This window comes from Musa acuminata, chromosome BXJ2-10 (genome assembly GCF_036884655.1).
Source record: "Musa acuminata AAA Group cultivar baxijiao chromosome BXJ2-10, Cavendish_Baxijiao_AAA, whole genome shotgun sequence".
In the NCBI taxonomy this organism is placed as follows: Eukaryota; Viridiplantae; Streptophyta; class Magnoliopsida; order Zingiberales; family Musaceae; genus Musa; species Musa acuminata.
The window spans coordinates 21,644,698-21,661,300 of NC_088347.1; the positions used below are offsets into that span (position 1 = coordinate 21,644,698).

Sequence of the window (16,603 nt, forward strand, 5' to 3'; positions counted from 1 at the left end):
GATATTGTAGCAGGTATGACTTAAGGTTATTGGTGGGTCTTCTGTCTTCTAATTTTCCCTTACCTTTCTTTTGATATTAGCTACCATAGAAATCTGTCTATTTTTGATAAATAATTAAATGATTAAGAAATTAAATTGGAATCTATCAATCATATCTATTGTATGTTTTTAAAGAGTGAGAAATAAACTAAAACAAACCAAAGAATATTTTTAGATTCCAACTTAAAATTTGTTAGATTTTATGAACATGAATCTTAATGTAAATTTTCATGATATTATTTTATAGAATTTATGCTTAATAAACAAACATAACTAAAACTATGTGTCGCGGAAGGTGTCAATTTATTAGACGTCTATTTGGTATATTCGTTCTACATCGTCAAGTCAATCCAACGACCATTATTAGTCTACCGGGAAAAGGTTGAAAATTTACCTTCCCGCCGTCCCCTCGCGCCTTCACTTGGATTTCTTCGGTTCATCCCGCCAAGAGAGTGGCGCCAATCATTCCCGCCATCTCCCCTTCCTGCCTTTATAAGACGCTTAGGCTCTCCTTATCATGCATCTCTCTCTCTCTCTCTCTCTCTCTCTCTCTCTCTCGCGCTGTAAATGGTGGTGGCGTTGGGTCCGGGGAGGTTCTACGGGAGTAGCCTCCCGCGGCCTCGCTTCTACGCTGATGTGAAGTTCAACGACGAGCGGGTGGACCCACCGGTGCCCGTCATGGACCCCTTCCTCTCCTGGGCGAAGGAGGCGCACTGGTCCATGGGCGGCCTCAATTTCAACCGCCACCGCCTCCAGGGCCGCATCGAGGGCTCCATCAAGAAGCTCCGCGCGCAGCAAGAGAAGATGCAACGAGGAACGCCGGTGCTCTCCGTCAGACCCAAGTCGATGATTTCGAAGCCCAGAGTCGCCGGCCGGAAGCCTCTCCATCTTGCGTCCCCCGATTCGGTCTCGTCTGGTGGCGATGATGATGAGGAGGTGGTAGCGTCGGAGCAAGGGAAGAGTGAGTTTAAGGTTTCTTTCTCTCCAAGTAGATCTGGTGATGGCAAGAGGAAAAGGGTGAGGAGGCTCGGGGAGGAATTCGATAGAATCGCGGCGGAGCAGCTGAAGGGGCCGAGGGAGGATGCTGGTGGCGTGGCATCAAGGACCCGGCGGCGGAGATCAGTTACAGAGGAAGTCGAGGTTGATGAAGGGGACGCTACTTCTGCTTCTCCTAACAGGAAACGCAGCAACCAGGTCGAGGGAAAGAAGATGAAGGAGGTCGATGGTGCGGTGCCGAGGAGGACTTCGCCTAGGAAGAAGCAATCAAGTTGATTCCCATGTTCGTCGATCACATGCATGTGTGCTACCAACTGGAGTCCTTAAGTTGTATGCAACATGTTTGTGATATTGACTGTGATGAGGAACAAAAGAAAAGCTTGGCATTGTGCAGTTCTGGCTTTCCAGTGTAGTTCTTTGTGGCATAAAAATATGTGTTAACATAATATTTATGATTTCGTCTAAATAGTTTTAATAATTTTTAATGATTATAATTTGTTTTATGTAAAATAATCATAATGATAATTTGAAAAGATAATTAATCTATTAACATGAAGGGTGTGAAGCAATAAATAAATAACTCGCTTACCTGCCTGTAAGCCCTGCGAAGGAACGAGGTCGAAAGGCAATGCCCAAGCCATGAGCTTCGTAGTAGTTGGCGCAGCACGCAGGTGTGACGTCTCCCTATAATCAATCCTTCCCTGCACACATCCTCCGCCATCAGCCAAGCAAGAAGGCTTACGGTACCCAAAGGAACGATCTTTCGTCCATGACGACTCACCTTCTCCCCATCACTCTGCTCTCCCTGCTCGCCGCGGCCTCGTCCCACCACCCGATTGCAGCTTCGCCGCACGGCAGGGACGTCGTAGTGGCGGTCCGGGAGATGCAGCGCGCCAGCTACTTCTCCTTCGCCATGCTCATCCAGATGGTGCAGGACAAGGTCCCCGACAACTCCACCTTCCTGATGCCCAGCGACAGGATGCTGTCCAAGATCCTCATCCCGGAGAACGAGGTGGTGGCGTTCCTGGGCAGGCATTCGATCCCCTCCCTGCTGCTGTTCGACGACCTGCGGCGTCTCCCCTCGGGGACTCTGGTTCCCACGTACGAACCTGATTCCATGATCACAGTGAACAACAGCGGGAGGAGGAACCTGTACCTCAACGGCGCGCTGCTGGTGCGCCCTAATGTTTGCACCGCCGGCCCGTCGTTCAGGTGTCACGGAATCTACGGAGAGATGACAGCGGTCGCCGTGAACAGAGCTGCGCCACCCAACTGCGCCGGAGCAGCCCCGCTGCCACCAGCGGCGGCAGTCCCTCTCCTGGCACCGCCACCTCAGCCGACTTCGGTCGCTCCCCCCAGTGTGAACGCCGCCGTCAGTCCTTCCCCTGCAGGATTTGACAACAGTGCGAGGAGGTCGGATTCTCCCGCGATCAGTTTTAGCATGGTCTGCTCTGCCGCCATAGTACAGTTCCTAATATTATCAATGGTGAACAATCCAAGTTAGATCACTACCACTCAGGTTTCATATAGATCTTTATTCTGCTTAAAAGAAAGCCAATGATGTCAATTCAAGAGAAAGCAATTGTTCCAAACTACAAAAAAAAAGAAAAAAGCATAGTTTTAGTAAATCAAAGAAAATTGTAATGAAATTGCAAGGCAACAAATCTGGTGGTCTCAGTAGAATAACATTCTTCTGTTGATTCTAAATTTACATGACAAATTTAGTTCAACAAGGAGCGATAAAAATATCTGTGGCTTTCTTGATGAACACCTGTGGACATGTGAGGAGGAGAAACCCTAAACCATTAATATAATGTACATCAATATGAATCAACATCTATTGGTGTATACAATTAGATGATTACATATCAAAATCAAGCTTCCTTTTAAAACAATTAGCACTCACCAATCAAATATCACCAAAAGCCGAATGATGGAGAACCTATTCACAGGGGCTGTTACCTCATCTGATCTCTTCTTAGTATTTCACCTTCATAAAAATAATGCTTGAGAGAAGAAATACTGTATTTGATTTTTGCCCAAAATAAGCACATGACTAACTCTCAAGTCAAAGAAGTATGTCATTAGAAAACTTGAAATGTCATCATACTCTTCTACTGTTTCCAACAATAATAAATATGTCATTTCCAATGAAATAATAGTTTGGTGCAAGCTCCATATCTTATATGAGAAACATACAAGCTCCATAGTTTATGAAATCGTCTTCTTTTAGGAGAAAGAAAGCCATGAACGAGATGTATAAAACTTACAGTGTCAACAATGTTTCTTTGGGCATCATAAGATCAATAGTTAGCAAGTCATGATGGAGGATGACTTGCTAATAATTACGATCAATAATCTGCAGATATGTATATACATGGAGAAAGAAGACAATATGCAGCATCAACCTCCATTACTTACTCGAAAACGAAATCAAGTTGCCTCAACTAGAACATAAAGTGGCAATTCTACAAGTGCACAGACCAAAAGAAGTACTCTGAGATTTGTTGGTGTGGCAGCATAAGTTGAATGCAGAGAACGAATAAGGACTTGGGCATCACTTGTATTTGATTTCACCATCCTCAACTCTAGGTTTCCTGAAATTGAAAACAAAAGAAACAAGACATATTGGTAGTTTTTCATCAAACACAACAACAATGCCACAGAAAAAAATCTGAAAAAATGCATTAGCAATAAAGAAGTTCACAAGCACTTAGCTTCATAAGAAACATCTATGTTTCGAAAGGAAAATTGGTGGATCAGCTGAACTGATGTGATAATCATAGAGGTCTCATTAACAGATGGCGCAGAGGCACCAGTAAGATGCTTCATTGAGTATAATGAACAACGAAACTGTGTAATAATAGAGTCTGAGACACATAATAGAGCAATAAGCCATATGTTATGACGACTATTTGGGGTTGGCTACATGGTCTTTTCGCATCGCTGAGCCCAATTGAGGGCAATCTCACAGATCAAATTGAAATCCATCAAAGCCTTTCTATTGTTTCTAATTAGGCCTTCTTTAATTGACGCCACTACTTTTCTTATTAGAATAACATCAGTTGTGGACCTTCGAAGAAGCACTTATTTATAGCAAATTTAAGCGTTCTCAGAATGTATTCTAGGCAAGCCCTAGGTTCCATTAACATCAAGCCAAATGAAGAACGATCAATCTCTCCAACAATTTAGCAAGACAAATGAGAGAAAAAAATCTTTCTAGCCAAACTCATTCATCCAACAAATTTGGCAAATCCTCACTCGTTCATACAAAACCTAAGCCAACAAATACCCCAAATCCTAAGTTATTTCGTGCGCCTATACACAGACGGATACAGATTCTCCTTACTCTTTTGGCATCACCATGTCTCGCCATCTCCGCAAAGAGGGCGTGCGCGACGGCCAAAATCGAAGCTTTTCTAAAGCTGGTGCAACAACAACGAACAGCAACCAGAGAAGTTCAATCATAGCTAGAGATCACATCGAGAAATGAAGATCCAAACAGAAAAGCCGGACGACATGCGAAGATCAAATCCCAAACTTCAAAGAGAAATACAAAGATGAAAGAGAAGGGAGGATACGGAGAGACGAACCCGAGACGAGAGAGCCGATCGAGACGGCCACGCCTTCGCTCTCTGTTCCAGTTGCGCGGTCGACCGGGAAGGAAAACAAAGTGGTTTTTCAGCTTATAGCGGGGGTCAGAGGAAATGCGCTTTCTTTCTCTGCCGGAAGTACCTGCTTGCTGGTTGGGTATTAAAGTGGGACCCACCATAATATGTGGCGTCTAAAACATCAGGTGCTGAAAAACTGTGTTCTTTTATTTTTTGAAAGAAAACTCGATGCCACGTGTGGTGCGTGTGACCGAAAGGCGAGTTACTCGAACTTGGATGCATTTGGTTGATTAGATATATATATATATATATATATATGTATATGTATATATATATAAAAGATTGCGATGTCTTTTGGAAGAGAACTTAAAAGAGACATATTTTTGCTCGCAGGTCTCCTCGTAGAGCAATGCAGAAACCAAAAGTTGGAAGGGGAGCAAAGAGAGTTTCATGGCAAACACACGTGATTAAGGTTCAAGTCAGGAAAATAAAATCTCGATTTATAAAGATAAGAATTAACAAGATTCCACATTCGTAATAATCTTACGCACTTAGCCACATTTTCATTTCATGTTTCTCGGTTCATATGTGTTTAGTCAGTTTTTTCTTTTATTCAATTAGGGCATAACATATCAAATTCCCTAATTTAAACATAATTATTTTAATTTTTATTAATAAAATATAAAAATAAATATTTAATATTCTAAGTTGGATGATATTATTTTTATCAATAAATTAAAAAAAATAAGATTAAATAAATTTAATAACTAAAAAATATTATGAGACGAACATGGTGTTGCATCCTATTGAAGAGTGATAGATTCTTTTGTATTTTCTTAAAAATAAATAATTTTTTTCTATTCCTTCAAGTGTTTAAAATTTTATTTTATATTAAAGCATGTTGTAATTATTCATGCTATGTACAGTTTTCTAAAATTTTTATCTTTCATGCATGATACTAGTTGTAATATTTTATTTTTATTATATTTTACATAATATATGATTGAAAATATTATTTCCTCTATTATATAATTTTATCTTTTAATCTATCTTTTTTATTATATTTAATGACTTAATACTAATGATTAGATATTTTAATTATAATTTCATAATATTATAATTAAAAATTAAGAAAATTAATTAGTATTCGATTTGAAATCAACTAGCGGGCAAGACCTAGCTCATAGACTATACCATAACTCATAGATTAAGCCCAACTAATATGTCAAGTCTCCTTGCAGGTATGGTGCATGTATATGTTGTACATGACCAATGTTTATGTTGACGCAGCCTAATCTAATGCTATGCAATGTTAGGACTTAAATATTGATTGAACTAAATCAGTTGATTAATATGGATCAACTTAGGGTGATTTCGAACTAGTTTGAATTATTCAAGTTCACTTAACTTAAATTGGATCAAATCTAATCTAAATAATCCTAGTTTAGGTAGTTTCAGATCAATTAAATAAGGATTAGAGATGCTTCAATTAGGTTATAATTAAATCAATCTTAGTTGGACCGATTGGGTTAGGATTTAAATTAATTGAGAGCTAATTAATATTATTTGATATTAATAATATTTTAAAAAATAAATTAAGATGTTTCAATATATTATTTTATCCCGATATAGACATGACTAATATGAGATGATTCTATTTTTCAATTGAGAGTAAGTATAGTGATTTCCTTTGAGGATTAGCGGATTCTCAAACATGACGGTTGGACAGTTCCTCCATTCGCTGTTGGAAGGAATGTGCACTCTCTTTGACGAGTGAAGGTTATCACTCCATCCGTTTTTGGGAGTGTGATATGGGTTTGTCTATTTCTCATTGTTGGGAGAATACTGATATATGCCAATAGGATAATTGATTTTTTGGATATGTATTTGTTTTACAATTGACTTATAGAATTCCTACTCAGCTTTATTAAAATTTCTTTGTTTTACTTTTTATTTTCTTAGCAGTCTCTTAGTAGCATTAGACTAGATTTCAATGGAGAGCATAACTTTCTCTATAACTAGATAGAACTAATTAGATTTTATTTTTAAGTTAATATCACTATATTTCTCATTAAGGCCCATGATTTCTTTTGAATTTTATTTTGATGAATAAACATATTATAATAAATATTAATAATTTATATATATTAATAAAAATAATATTTATTTATTTGGTTCTTGATAGAGTATGGTCATTATTTCACTAAGTTGGCCTAGTTCTCTCCGTATATTCCATGAATATTAAAGAACGCATCACTTTGTCAATTAAAAAAATTTATTGTTATATTGATTATACTAATATATGCTAAAGCTCCAATGAAATTCTAATTATAAAAAATTAGATAATGAATTGCAAAAGTCAAAGGATTGAAAGTGACTTTTAAGTGCTGCAACATCTCCGTATTGTTGAATCTCATGATGATGAAACTACTTGATATGTGTTTATGTTTTAATCTGTATTTTGAGTGACGTAGGATGCTTCGATCAAGATGAAACAATTATAGTAGGAAAATAATGTTGTGCCAAAGGAACATGTCGGAAGATTGGACGTCGGGCCGGTGGATCCGTCGACGTATCGACAGAAGGCTTCGGGCCATAAATTCTGGCATCAGGCCAAGAAGAGCGAGTATTGCGCCAAGGATATCGGAGTTGCGGAGTCAACTGGCCGATTGGGCAATAGGCCGCAAGAGAGGACGATGCACCGAAGAATCGGACGAAGCATCGAGGGACTAATGATATGCCGGACAACTTGATTAATTGCTTAGGATTAATTATCTCGATCGAAGTTTGTTTTTACATGTGCAAGATTAATTACGATAGCTTGAAGATATAAAGCAAGTCTACCGGAGTTAAGTTCGATGGGTATTCGAGAGTCCGAAGATTCGTCGGAGATGCTATCGGAATTAATCGAGAGGAAATCGGGGACTTGTCGGAGTTTTCAGAAGTTCGCCGAAGAGATTGTCAGAGGTTCGTGGAGATCATAGAGAAGACTCAGCTATTCGCTGAAATCGCCACAAGATCGGGAGCTTGCTAGGAGTTCACCGGAAGAAATCCGAGGGTGTATAGGAAGTCCACCGGAAGATCGCCGGAAAGCTCGCCGGAAGGAAATTCGACATTGCCGATTATAAGATCTGCTTAGGACTATGTCTTAACTTCGTTGTTTGAATACAATTAGGGAAAGGATTAAGAAATAATCCTATATCCTGGTTATGGGCCAAATGAGCCCGAATATGACTTGGTTTGGGCCAGATCTGAAGCCTAACCAGTGACCCATAAGGTCGAGCGATAGAACCGTCGAACTGGGCGGTGCCACTGCCCAAAACCCGAAGGACTAGGCGATGGTACTGTTGGACTAAGCAGCGGCACCGCCCAGAACCCGAAGGATCAAGCGGTGGTACCGCCAGACTGGGCGGTGGCACCGCTAGTACATTGTCAGTGTTAGACACTAACAGGCGGTGGCACCGCTAGTACATTGTCAGTGTCAGACACTAACAGGCGGTGGCACCGCCACTAACAAGCAGTGGCACCACCAGCACCGGGAAACCCAAAAGTAATTCAAATTTGGAGCCCAAATTTGAATCCTCTTGGGGCCTATAAATACCCCTTAATTCTCAACAAGTCTTGTTTTCAATAGCTTAAGTGTTCACCTCCCTCTTTCTCTTTCAAAATTTGTAAGAGTGTGAACCACTTGTAAAAGGTTGTAAGAGGGGTATTTGTCCTTCCCCTTCAAAGTGATTTGCTAGTGGAAGTTGGAAGCCTCATTGAAGAAGGCTTCGCAAGTGGATGTAGGTCATTTTGATCGAACTATTTTAAATTGGTATATTCCTTGAATGTATGAGTGTTTACCTTTCTTAAACCGTTATTTACATAGCAGCAAGCTTTCTGTTTTTATCTTCTCACTTTACTCGAGCTATTTTCACTAGGTCATTCATTGTCGAATCAAAATCTCTATGCATTTACGAAATTATTTTCAAACTTACGAGTTTTAATCCACTGCACTAATTCACTCCCCCCCCCCCTCCCTCTTAGTGCCGCTCCGATCCTAACAATTGGTATTAGAGCCACGATTGTCTACTTTGGTTTAACACCCAAATAGAAAGTTCTTTTCGGCCTTCAAGAGGGTTCCTCTCTCATTCGTCCTCCTTTTTTCAATGGGATGGACTACACTTATTGGAAAACTCGAATGAGAGTTTTCTTACTTTCTTTGGATTTGAATTTATGGCACATAGTCGAAAATGGATTTGAAATGTCTTCTCTTCCAATGAACCATTGGAATGATTTGGAGAAGAAGATGTTTTCTCTAAATGCAAAGGCTATGAATGTCTTATATTGTTCACTTTATAAAAATGAATTTAATCGTGTTTCGAATTGTGATTCGGCTTTTGATATTTGGATAACTCTTGAGGTCACTTATGAAGGCACTAGCCGAGTGAAAGAGTCCAAAATCAACATTTTTGTGCATTCTTATGAACTTTTCCGAATGAAACCAAGTGAGTCCATCGGAGACATGTACACCCGTTTCACGGATGTCATCAATGGACTCAAAGCTCTTGGTAAAAAATTTTCTAACTTTGAATTAGTAACTAAAATTCTAAGATCCCTTCTAAAGAGTTGGGATCCAAAAGTTACGGTCATTCAAGAGACTAAGAATCTTAAATCATTTCCACTCGAAGAACTAATTGGGTCTCTAATGACTTACGAAATGAACAATGTGACAAAAAGGGAACTCGAGAACAACTTTCCAAAGGACAACAAGGATTTGAGACATAGAACACATGAAGACCACTCGAGCATATGCTCAAGTGATGGTGAACTTAAACTACAAACGAAACAAAAATTAAAAAACAAAAAGAACAGAACTACTTGCTTTGAACGCAAGAAGAACAAAAATTGGGATGAGTTGAGTTCCTCCGAAGACGAGGAGAAAATCAAGAAAGGCAAGGTGGCAAACTACGCCTTAACGACTTTCAACAATGAGGTAATTGAAACCCCCTTAATTTATTTTGAAATTACTTGATGTTTAATGAGTTTTCTTTCGAAATGATGCATAATGATTTTTATGATTTATGGATTATCGATTTTCACGATATTAAAAGTGGCTTTTTTGGTTTAAAAAAAAAATTGATGTATGTTTTGATTTGACATAAATGAAATAGACATGCTTATATAAAATAGTATAAATGTCATGCTTGACGATTGTATGCTTAATAATGCTTCATGTTGTAATGAAAATATTGAAGTTTTGATACCATGATTGATAACTTTATACATGAGATTTTAAAGTAATACATAATGATTTTTGTAATTTATTGGTCTTGATGGTTTTATGACGAAATTTATTTTTTTATCCTAAATGTTGATGCATGTTTGAAAAGCATGTTAACATGAAATCAATCACTTAAAATGAAACACTTAAAAAAAAAGGGAGGGAAAATCTATTATCAATGAAATCATGAATCTACTTATGTTATGAATTTTGTAAACCATAAAAATAATTTTGATAATTTTAATTTTAATTGAGTTTTATCAAAATCACGATCTTGGTTTTTTGGAATAATATAAGATTTCCTTTAACGATCATTTTGATTATTTAAAGAAGATTTATCGAAATGATTCATTGAATTTTGAATTCATGACTTGATCCTTCATTTGTTTATGAGATGGTTGAAATCTTTGTACCTTTGAATTCTTCCCTTCTCCTTTCAATTTTTAAATTCATTAATGTTATATGTTGAAGATTTGAAATCATGTTTTGATATCATGCATACCTAGGAAATGTTGATTTGACAAATTGAATGATTTGAAAATGAATGATGATTTTTCTCTTGAATGTAACTTGTGATATTCTTTATGAATCATCATCTTGATTTCTTGATATTCGATACATGAAATTTTATTGTGAATCAAGATCTTGTTCTTTGAACTCCCATGTTTCTTTTTATTATTTACTAAAGAATAAAATTTCCGAAATGAATCATGATTTTTTTGAATTATAATTTTTATGATTTATAAAGAATTGAGAGATTAAAAAATCTATCTATGTTTTTCTTTTTATGAATCTCTTGAAAATGATTTTGATTTGATGATTTAAATTTGAATAAGACTTATCCTGATTTTTCAAAATTTATAACTTAAGACTTCTTATGGAAGAATCAAGGTACTATAACATTTGATCTCCTACATTTCTTTTTGACATTTATAAAAATAAAGTAGATCTATTGAAATAAATCATGTCTTTCGGTATTTAAAAAGTCTTATCTTTGATGATATGATTTCTTTGTATCTATGATATAAATGCCTTGATATGATTGAATCATTGTTATAAAAGAAAAAGGAAATTGTTAGCTTGCTAATTGCAAAAATATATGCTAGTTTGAATGATAAAACATGAGATTGTCTATAGTGCAAATTTATTGTTATCATGATATATAGATTGAAATAATGATTAGAATATTGATGTAATTATAAATGATGATTTGGTATTATGCATAAAATACTCTTGATATTATTTTGATGCATACAAATGAAAAGTTATGAATATGCATGGTAGGATATAATTTGATAAAATTGATACCATCATGATATGAAACATTTATGATTTGCAATGAGCATGCAATACTTGTGCTTTTTAATTATGATGTGATGTATTACATATGATGTGAATCATGATTTAAAATGCTATAAATTGTTGCTAAAATGATGTATCATAAATGTTGATTTAATGTTTTGTATCATGAATGCTCTATATAATGAATGTTTGATATCATGATCAAAATATTGATAAATAGTTAAAAATTTTAGTATCATTTATGATATGCTCATAATGTTGATTGATTTATTCAATATCATGCATGAATGAAATATAAGGTTTTTGAAAGTGCATGTTTTAATTTAAAAATATAATAATGAACAAATAAGATTGATACTTACCTTTATCATAATTGATATAAAAGGTCTTTATTTCTTTTTGACAATGACAAAGGGGGAGATAGTTAGCTTGCACAAGACAAGAGAAGGAAAAAATTGTAAACGTTCACATCGCAAAATGGGGCAAAACTTATTAGCTTACTCATCTCAAAAGCAAGAAATGCTATCTTGTAATCTCAAGCAAATATGCTATCTTGCCTATCTCAAGAAGCAAAACTTGCAACTTGCATATTACAATAGGAAGCAAGAATCATGAGCTTACATAAGAAAGCTATCTTGCATTTGCTTTTGAAATTTTTAGTAGCTTGTATGTAGTAAAACTTACATATCGTAAAAATTGCTATCTTGTAGTCTAAAGAGAACACTATCAGTCTCAGAAACTGACAGGCGGTGGCACTGCCACTAATAGACGGTGGCACCGCCAGTACCGGGAAACCCAAAAGTAATTCAAATTTGGAGCTCAAATTTGAATCCTCTTGGGGCCTATAAATACCCCTCAATTCTCAGCAAAGAACACAACCTTTGAGAAGTGAGAGATTGAGATAAAGCCTTAGCAAAGTCTTTAGCAAGTCTTGTTTTCAATAGCTTAAGTATTCGCCTCCCTCTTTCTTTTTGAAAATATGTAAGAGTTTGAATCACTTGTAAAAGGTTGTAAGAGAGGTATTTGTCCTTCCCCTTCAAAGTGATTTGCTAGTAGAAGTTAGGAGCCTCATTGAAAAAGGCTTCGCAAGTGGATGTAAGTCATTTTGATTGAACCACTTTAAATTAGTGTGTTCCTTGAATGTGTGAGTGTTTACCTTTCTTAAACCGTTATTTACATAGTAGCAAGCTTTCGGTTTTTATCTTATCATTTTATTCGAGCTACTTTTACAAGTCATTCATTGTCGAATCGAAATCTCTACGCATTTACGAAATCATTTTCAAATTTACGAGTTTTAATCCGCTGCACTAATTCACCCCCTCCCCCCCCCCAATGCCGCTCCGATCCTAACACGTATGAGGGATTATATTTTGGACTTTTAAAGAAGGTAAGAGCAGACAATCTGAACATTAACAAACAAAAGCTTTTAGTAACCAAGTTGTTATAAGATGTTATTTTTATGGAAAGATTGATATACTTGCACCTCATTCCCATATAACAGTCTTTTGTTTGCAATTGAGGCACATGTCAAAGGATTACTTATGGAAACAATATTAATGTCGAACTATATAGTAAATAGCTAGACAATAGCAACTAAGACCTAGAGGAAAGAGGTCAAGCGAGGTTTATGCACTCACCCATCGAGATGTTGAAGCCTTTGGATCTATCGTTCAAGTTATAATCACATTCTATGATGTGTATGCTATTGTGCTTATAGATTTTGGTTTTATCTTTTTTTTATATCATATTATTTTACTATGAGACTATATATGAATCCTGAGATAATGAATATTGTATTAATAGTAGTAACACTAGTTGAAAACTCCTTGATAGTTGATCAAATATTTAGAAATTGAGTTATTACTATTGAAAGCCATGAATTACTAGTAGACCTTATTCTACTAGAGTTTTGGGACTTCGATACTATCTTAAGCATAGGCTAGCTTTCAATGTACCATGCAAGTGTTGACTGTTTTTAGAAGACTATTACTTTCTCACCCTACAATCAACAACCCTTTCAGTTTATTAGGATTCAAGGAGGCTTCATCTTATTTTTTTAGTCTTGAGTGCTACTCAACTATTATTGAAAGGATGTTAACGATATTTGATCTTTATTTATGGAGAAGAACATAAGATGCTAATATTAAAAGATATTCCTATTATATGAGATTTTTTAAATATTTTTTCCTAAAGATGTACTTGGATTATCACCTGACATATAGATTGAATTTATAATTGATCTTCTACTTGACATTATACTTATTTTTAAATCTTCTTATAGAATAATACCAATTAAGTTAAATGAGTTAAAGAAACATATTTATGATTTTTCGGATAAGGGCTTCATTTGACACAATTTATTATTAGTTTGGCAAGTCTCACATAGTCCCACATCGGGAAAATCAAGCTTGTTATCTCCTATTGCAACTATAAATAAGGGCTTGAGCTTTGAAATTTAGTAGTTTCAGGTATTTTATAGCCTAGGAATATTTTCCTAAGGCATTTATAATTATCCCTTTTATAGTAAAGATTTGCTCATCCTCCATCCGTGAATGTAGGTCAATTGACCGAACTATGTAAATTTATTCTTTGGTAAATTTTTCAGGGCCAACTCTAACAAACATTTGTTAAAGCTGACGGTAATTTGGCAACCCAATAAAGATAATAAAATAGAAAAATAAAAAAAAGATAAGGACACCAGATTTATGTGGTTCAGTTAATTGACCTAGACGGAAGAGGAGCAAAACTTTACTATAAAAGGGATAATTACAAATGCCTTAGGAAAATATTCCTAGGCCATAGAACACCTTAAACTACTAAATAAGAAAAGCTCATGAAAAGCTCATGCCCTTATTTATAGTTGCAATAGGAGATAACAAGCTTAATTTTCCCAATGTAAGACTATGTGAGATTTGCCAAACTAACAAATTTTCACCTTGGCATGTCCCAACATTGACAATTAAGAAAACTTGCTTCACCTTCTTCACAAAAGCCCCAATGAGAAATCACTAACAATTAACACCAACCAAGTCTAAGCACTGCTTGAACTTATAAACCGGAAGAGGTTTCGTAAGCATATCAGCTGTATTATCCTTTGTATAAATTTTCTGAACAAGGGCCTTTCCCTCAGTAGTGGTATCCTGAATAAAATAAAAGTTCACATCGATGTGTTTCGTCCTCTCATGATACATCTGGTCTTTAGTCAAATAAATAGCACTTTGACTATCATAGTAAATTATAGTAACACCTTGATGCAGACATAATTCGCCAAACAAATCTCTTAACCATAAAACTTCTTTGATCGCCTCTGTCACTATCATATATTCTGCCTCTGTAGTAGATAAAGCCATGACAGGTTGTAAGGAAGCTTTTCAACTAACTGTACAACCGTCAACACAAAAAACATAGCCTATCAAATATCTTCGTTTATCAAGATCCACAACATAATCAGAGTCGACGAAACCAACCAAAGTGTCATGATTTTTCCCAAACTCCAAACAAGTATATGAAGTCCCTTGCAAGTATCTAAGAATCCACTTTATAGCCTGTCAATGTGTTTTACTCGGGCGAGACATATATTTGCTAAACATACTAACTGCTTGTGAAATATCTGGATGAGTATAAACCATTGTATACATAATACTACCGATGGCACTGGAATATGAAACTTGCACCATATATTCTTCCTCTTCAACTAACTATGGTGACTGAGCAACAAATAGCCGAAAATGGCTAGCAAGAGGAGTACTCACTAGCTTAGCGTTTTTCATACCAAACCTCTCCAAGACTTTCTCGAGGTAATTTTTCTAGGTCAGAAATAATTTTACAACTCCTCGTTCTCTTTTGATCTCCATGCCAAGAATTTTCTTAGCTGCTCCCAAATCTTTCATTTCAAATTCACTACTTAGCTGCATTTTCAAAGTGTGAATTTTTGATAAATTCCTAACTGCAATAAGCATGTCATCAACTTAAAGCAATAAATACAAAAAAGAGCCATCAGTTAACTTACGGAAGTAGACATAGTTATTATACATGCTCCTCGTGTGACCATGACCCAACATAAAAGAATCAAGCCTCTTATACTACTATCTTAGAGACTGCTTCAATCCGAACAAGGATTTCTTTAACAAGAAAACATGGTCTTCCTTACCATCAACTTCAAATCCATGAGATTGTTCCATGTAAATTTGTTCTTCAAGTTTACCATGTAAAAAAGCTGTCTTGACATCAAGTTGCTCCAATTCCAAATCATACAATGCAACCAAAGCAAGCAAAACACGAATAGAGCTATATTTAACAAGTGAAAATATGTCATTAAAATCAACACCATATACCTGACTATGGCCCTTTGCAACCAATCGTTCTTTGTACTTTGCATCTTTAACCCCTGGAATACCTTCCTTCTTTTTGAAGACACATTTTTATCCAACAATTTTCTTACCTGAAGGTGGCTTCACAAGATCCCAAGTTCTATTCTGATGGAGAGATTCAATTTCTTCATTCATCACAATCAACCACCTAGTGGAATTATCACAAGAAACTGCATGTAGTAGGTTCACCAACTTCACTTGTTTCTTTTACAACAAACAAAGCATATGCAACCAAATTTGCATATCTTTGTGATGGTTGAATATCTCTTCATGGTCTATCCTTGGCTATGAAATATTGCTCTTCCTCTGGATCATCTTCGTCAGTAGACTCGGGACTATCTACTGGCATTCTTTGAGTAGAAGAGTTCGTCTGAAAAGAATCAAAACTACCAATCTCAAGCTCCACCTACTTCTACACACTATCATTTGTACAACTTGTAGATTCCTCTTTAAAAGATAACATAGACAATTTATCAAAAGTAATATCTTTACTGATTATAAATTTTAGGGATTTGGGATCAGAACATCATAATTTGTATCCTTTGACCCCAAAAGCATACCCAAGGAAAATGCACTTTTTAACTCGAGGCTCTAATTTTTCTTCATTTACATGCATGTATGCTGGATATCCAAAAAATTTTAAATCATAGTAATCAAGAGTACCTGACCAAACTTCTTTCGAAGTTTTAAAATTAAGTGTTGTAGAAGGAACGCGGTTGATAATGTAATAGGCCATATTAATCGCCTCTGCCCAAAAGTCTTTTGTCAACCCTGTATTTGAGATCATGTACCTTGCTCTCTCCAAGAGTGTTCTGTTCATACATTCGGCCACACCATTTTGCTAAGGCGTCATCCTAATAGTGCGATGTTGAACAATTCCTTCATTTTTACAGAATTCATCAAAGTCACCTTCATAAAATTTCATGCCATTATCTGTTCGAAGCCGCTTAATCTGTTTACCTGTTTGCTTCTCAATCAAAGTCTTACATTGTTTAAAGGTTAGAAAACCTCATTTTTAT

General features: G+C 36.1%; 1 protein-coding gene across 1 annotated transcript; it reads right to left on the reverse strand.

Moving 5' to 3' along the window:
- Positions 1 to 311: 311 nt before the first annotated feature.
- Positions 312 to 3,019, reverse strand: LOC135624477 (uncharacterized). Its single transcript, XM_065128123.1, has 4 exons — positions 2,942 to 3,019; positions 1,817 to 2,420; positions 1,625 to 1,736; positions 312 to 1,288 (listed from the first exon to the last, which is right to left on the reverse strand). The coding sequence occupies exons 2-4, from the start codon at positions 2,069 to 2,071 to the stop codon at positions 666 to 668; spliced, it is 990 nt and encodes a 329-aa protein (XP_064984195.1). The 5' UTR covers positions 2,072 to 2,420; positions 2,942 to 3,019; the 3' UTR covers positions 312 to 665.
- Between the last annotated feature and the right edge of the window lie 13,584 nt (positions 3,020 to 16,603).

Coding starts and splice junctions, on each gene's coding strand:
- LOC135624477 (XM_065128123.1), bottom strand. CDS start 2,071: ATGCCTGCCCAGGAACGCCACCACCTCGTTCTCCGGGATGAGGATCTT. Junction 1,737..1,816: donor AGCAGAGTGATGGGGAGAAG/GTGAGTCGTCAT, acceptor GGATGTGTGCAG/GGAAGGATTGATTATAGGGA. Junction 1,289..1,624: donor TTCGCAGGGCTTACAGGCAG/GTAAGCGAGTTA, acceptor GCTTCTTCCTAG/GCGAAGTCCTCCTCGGCACC.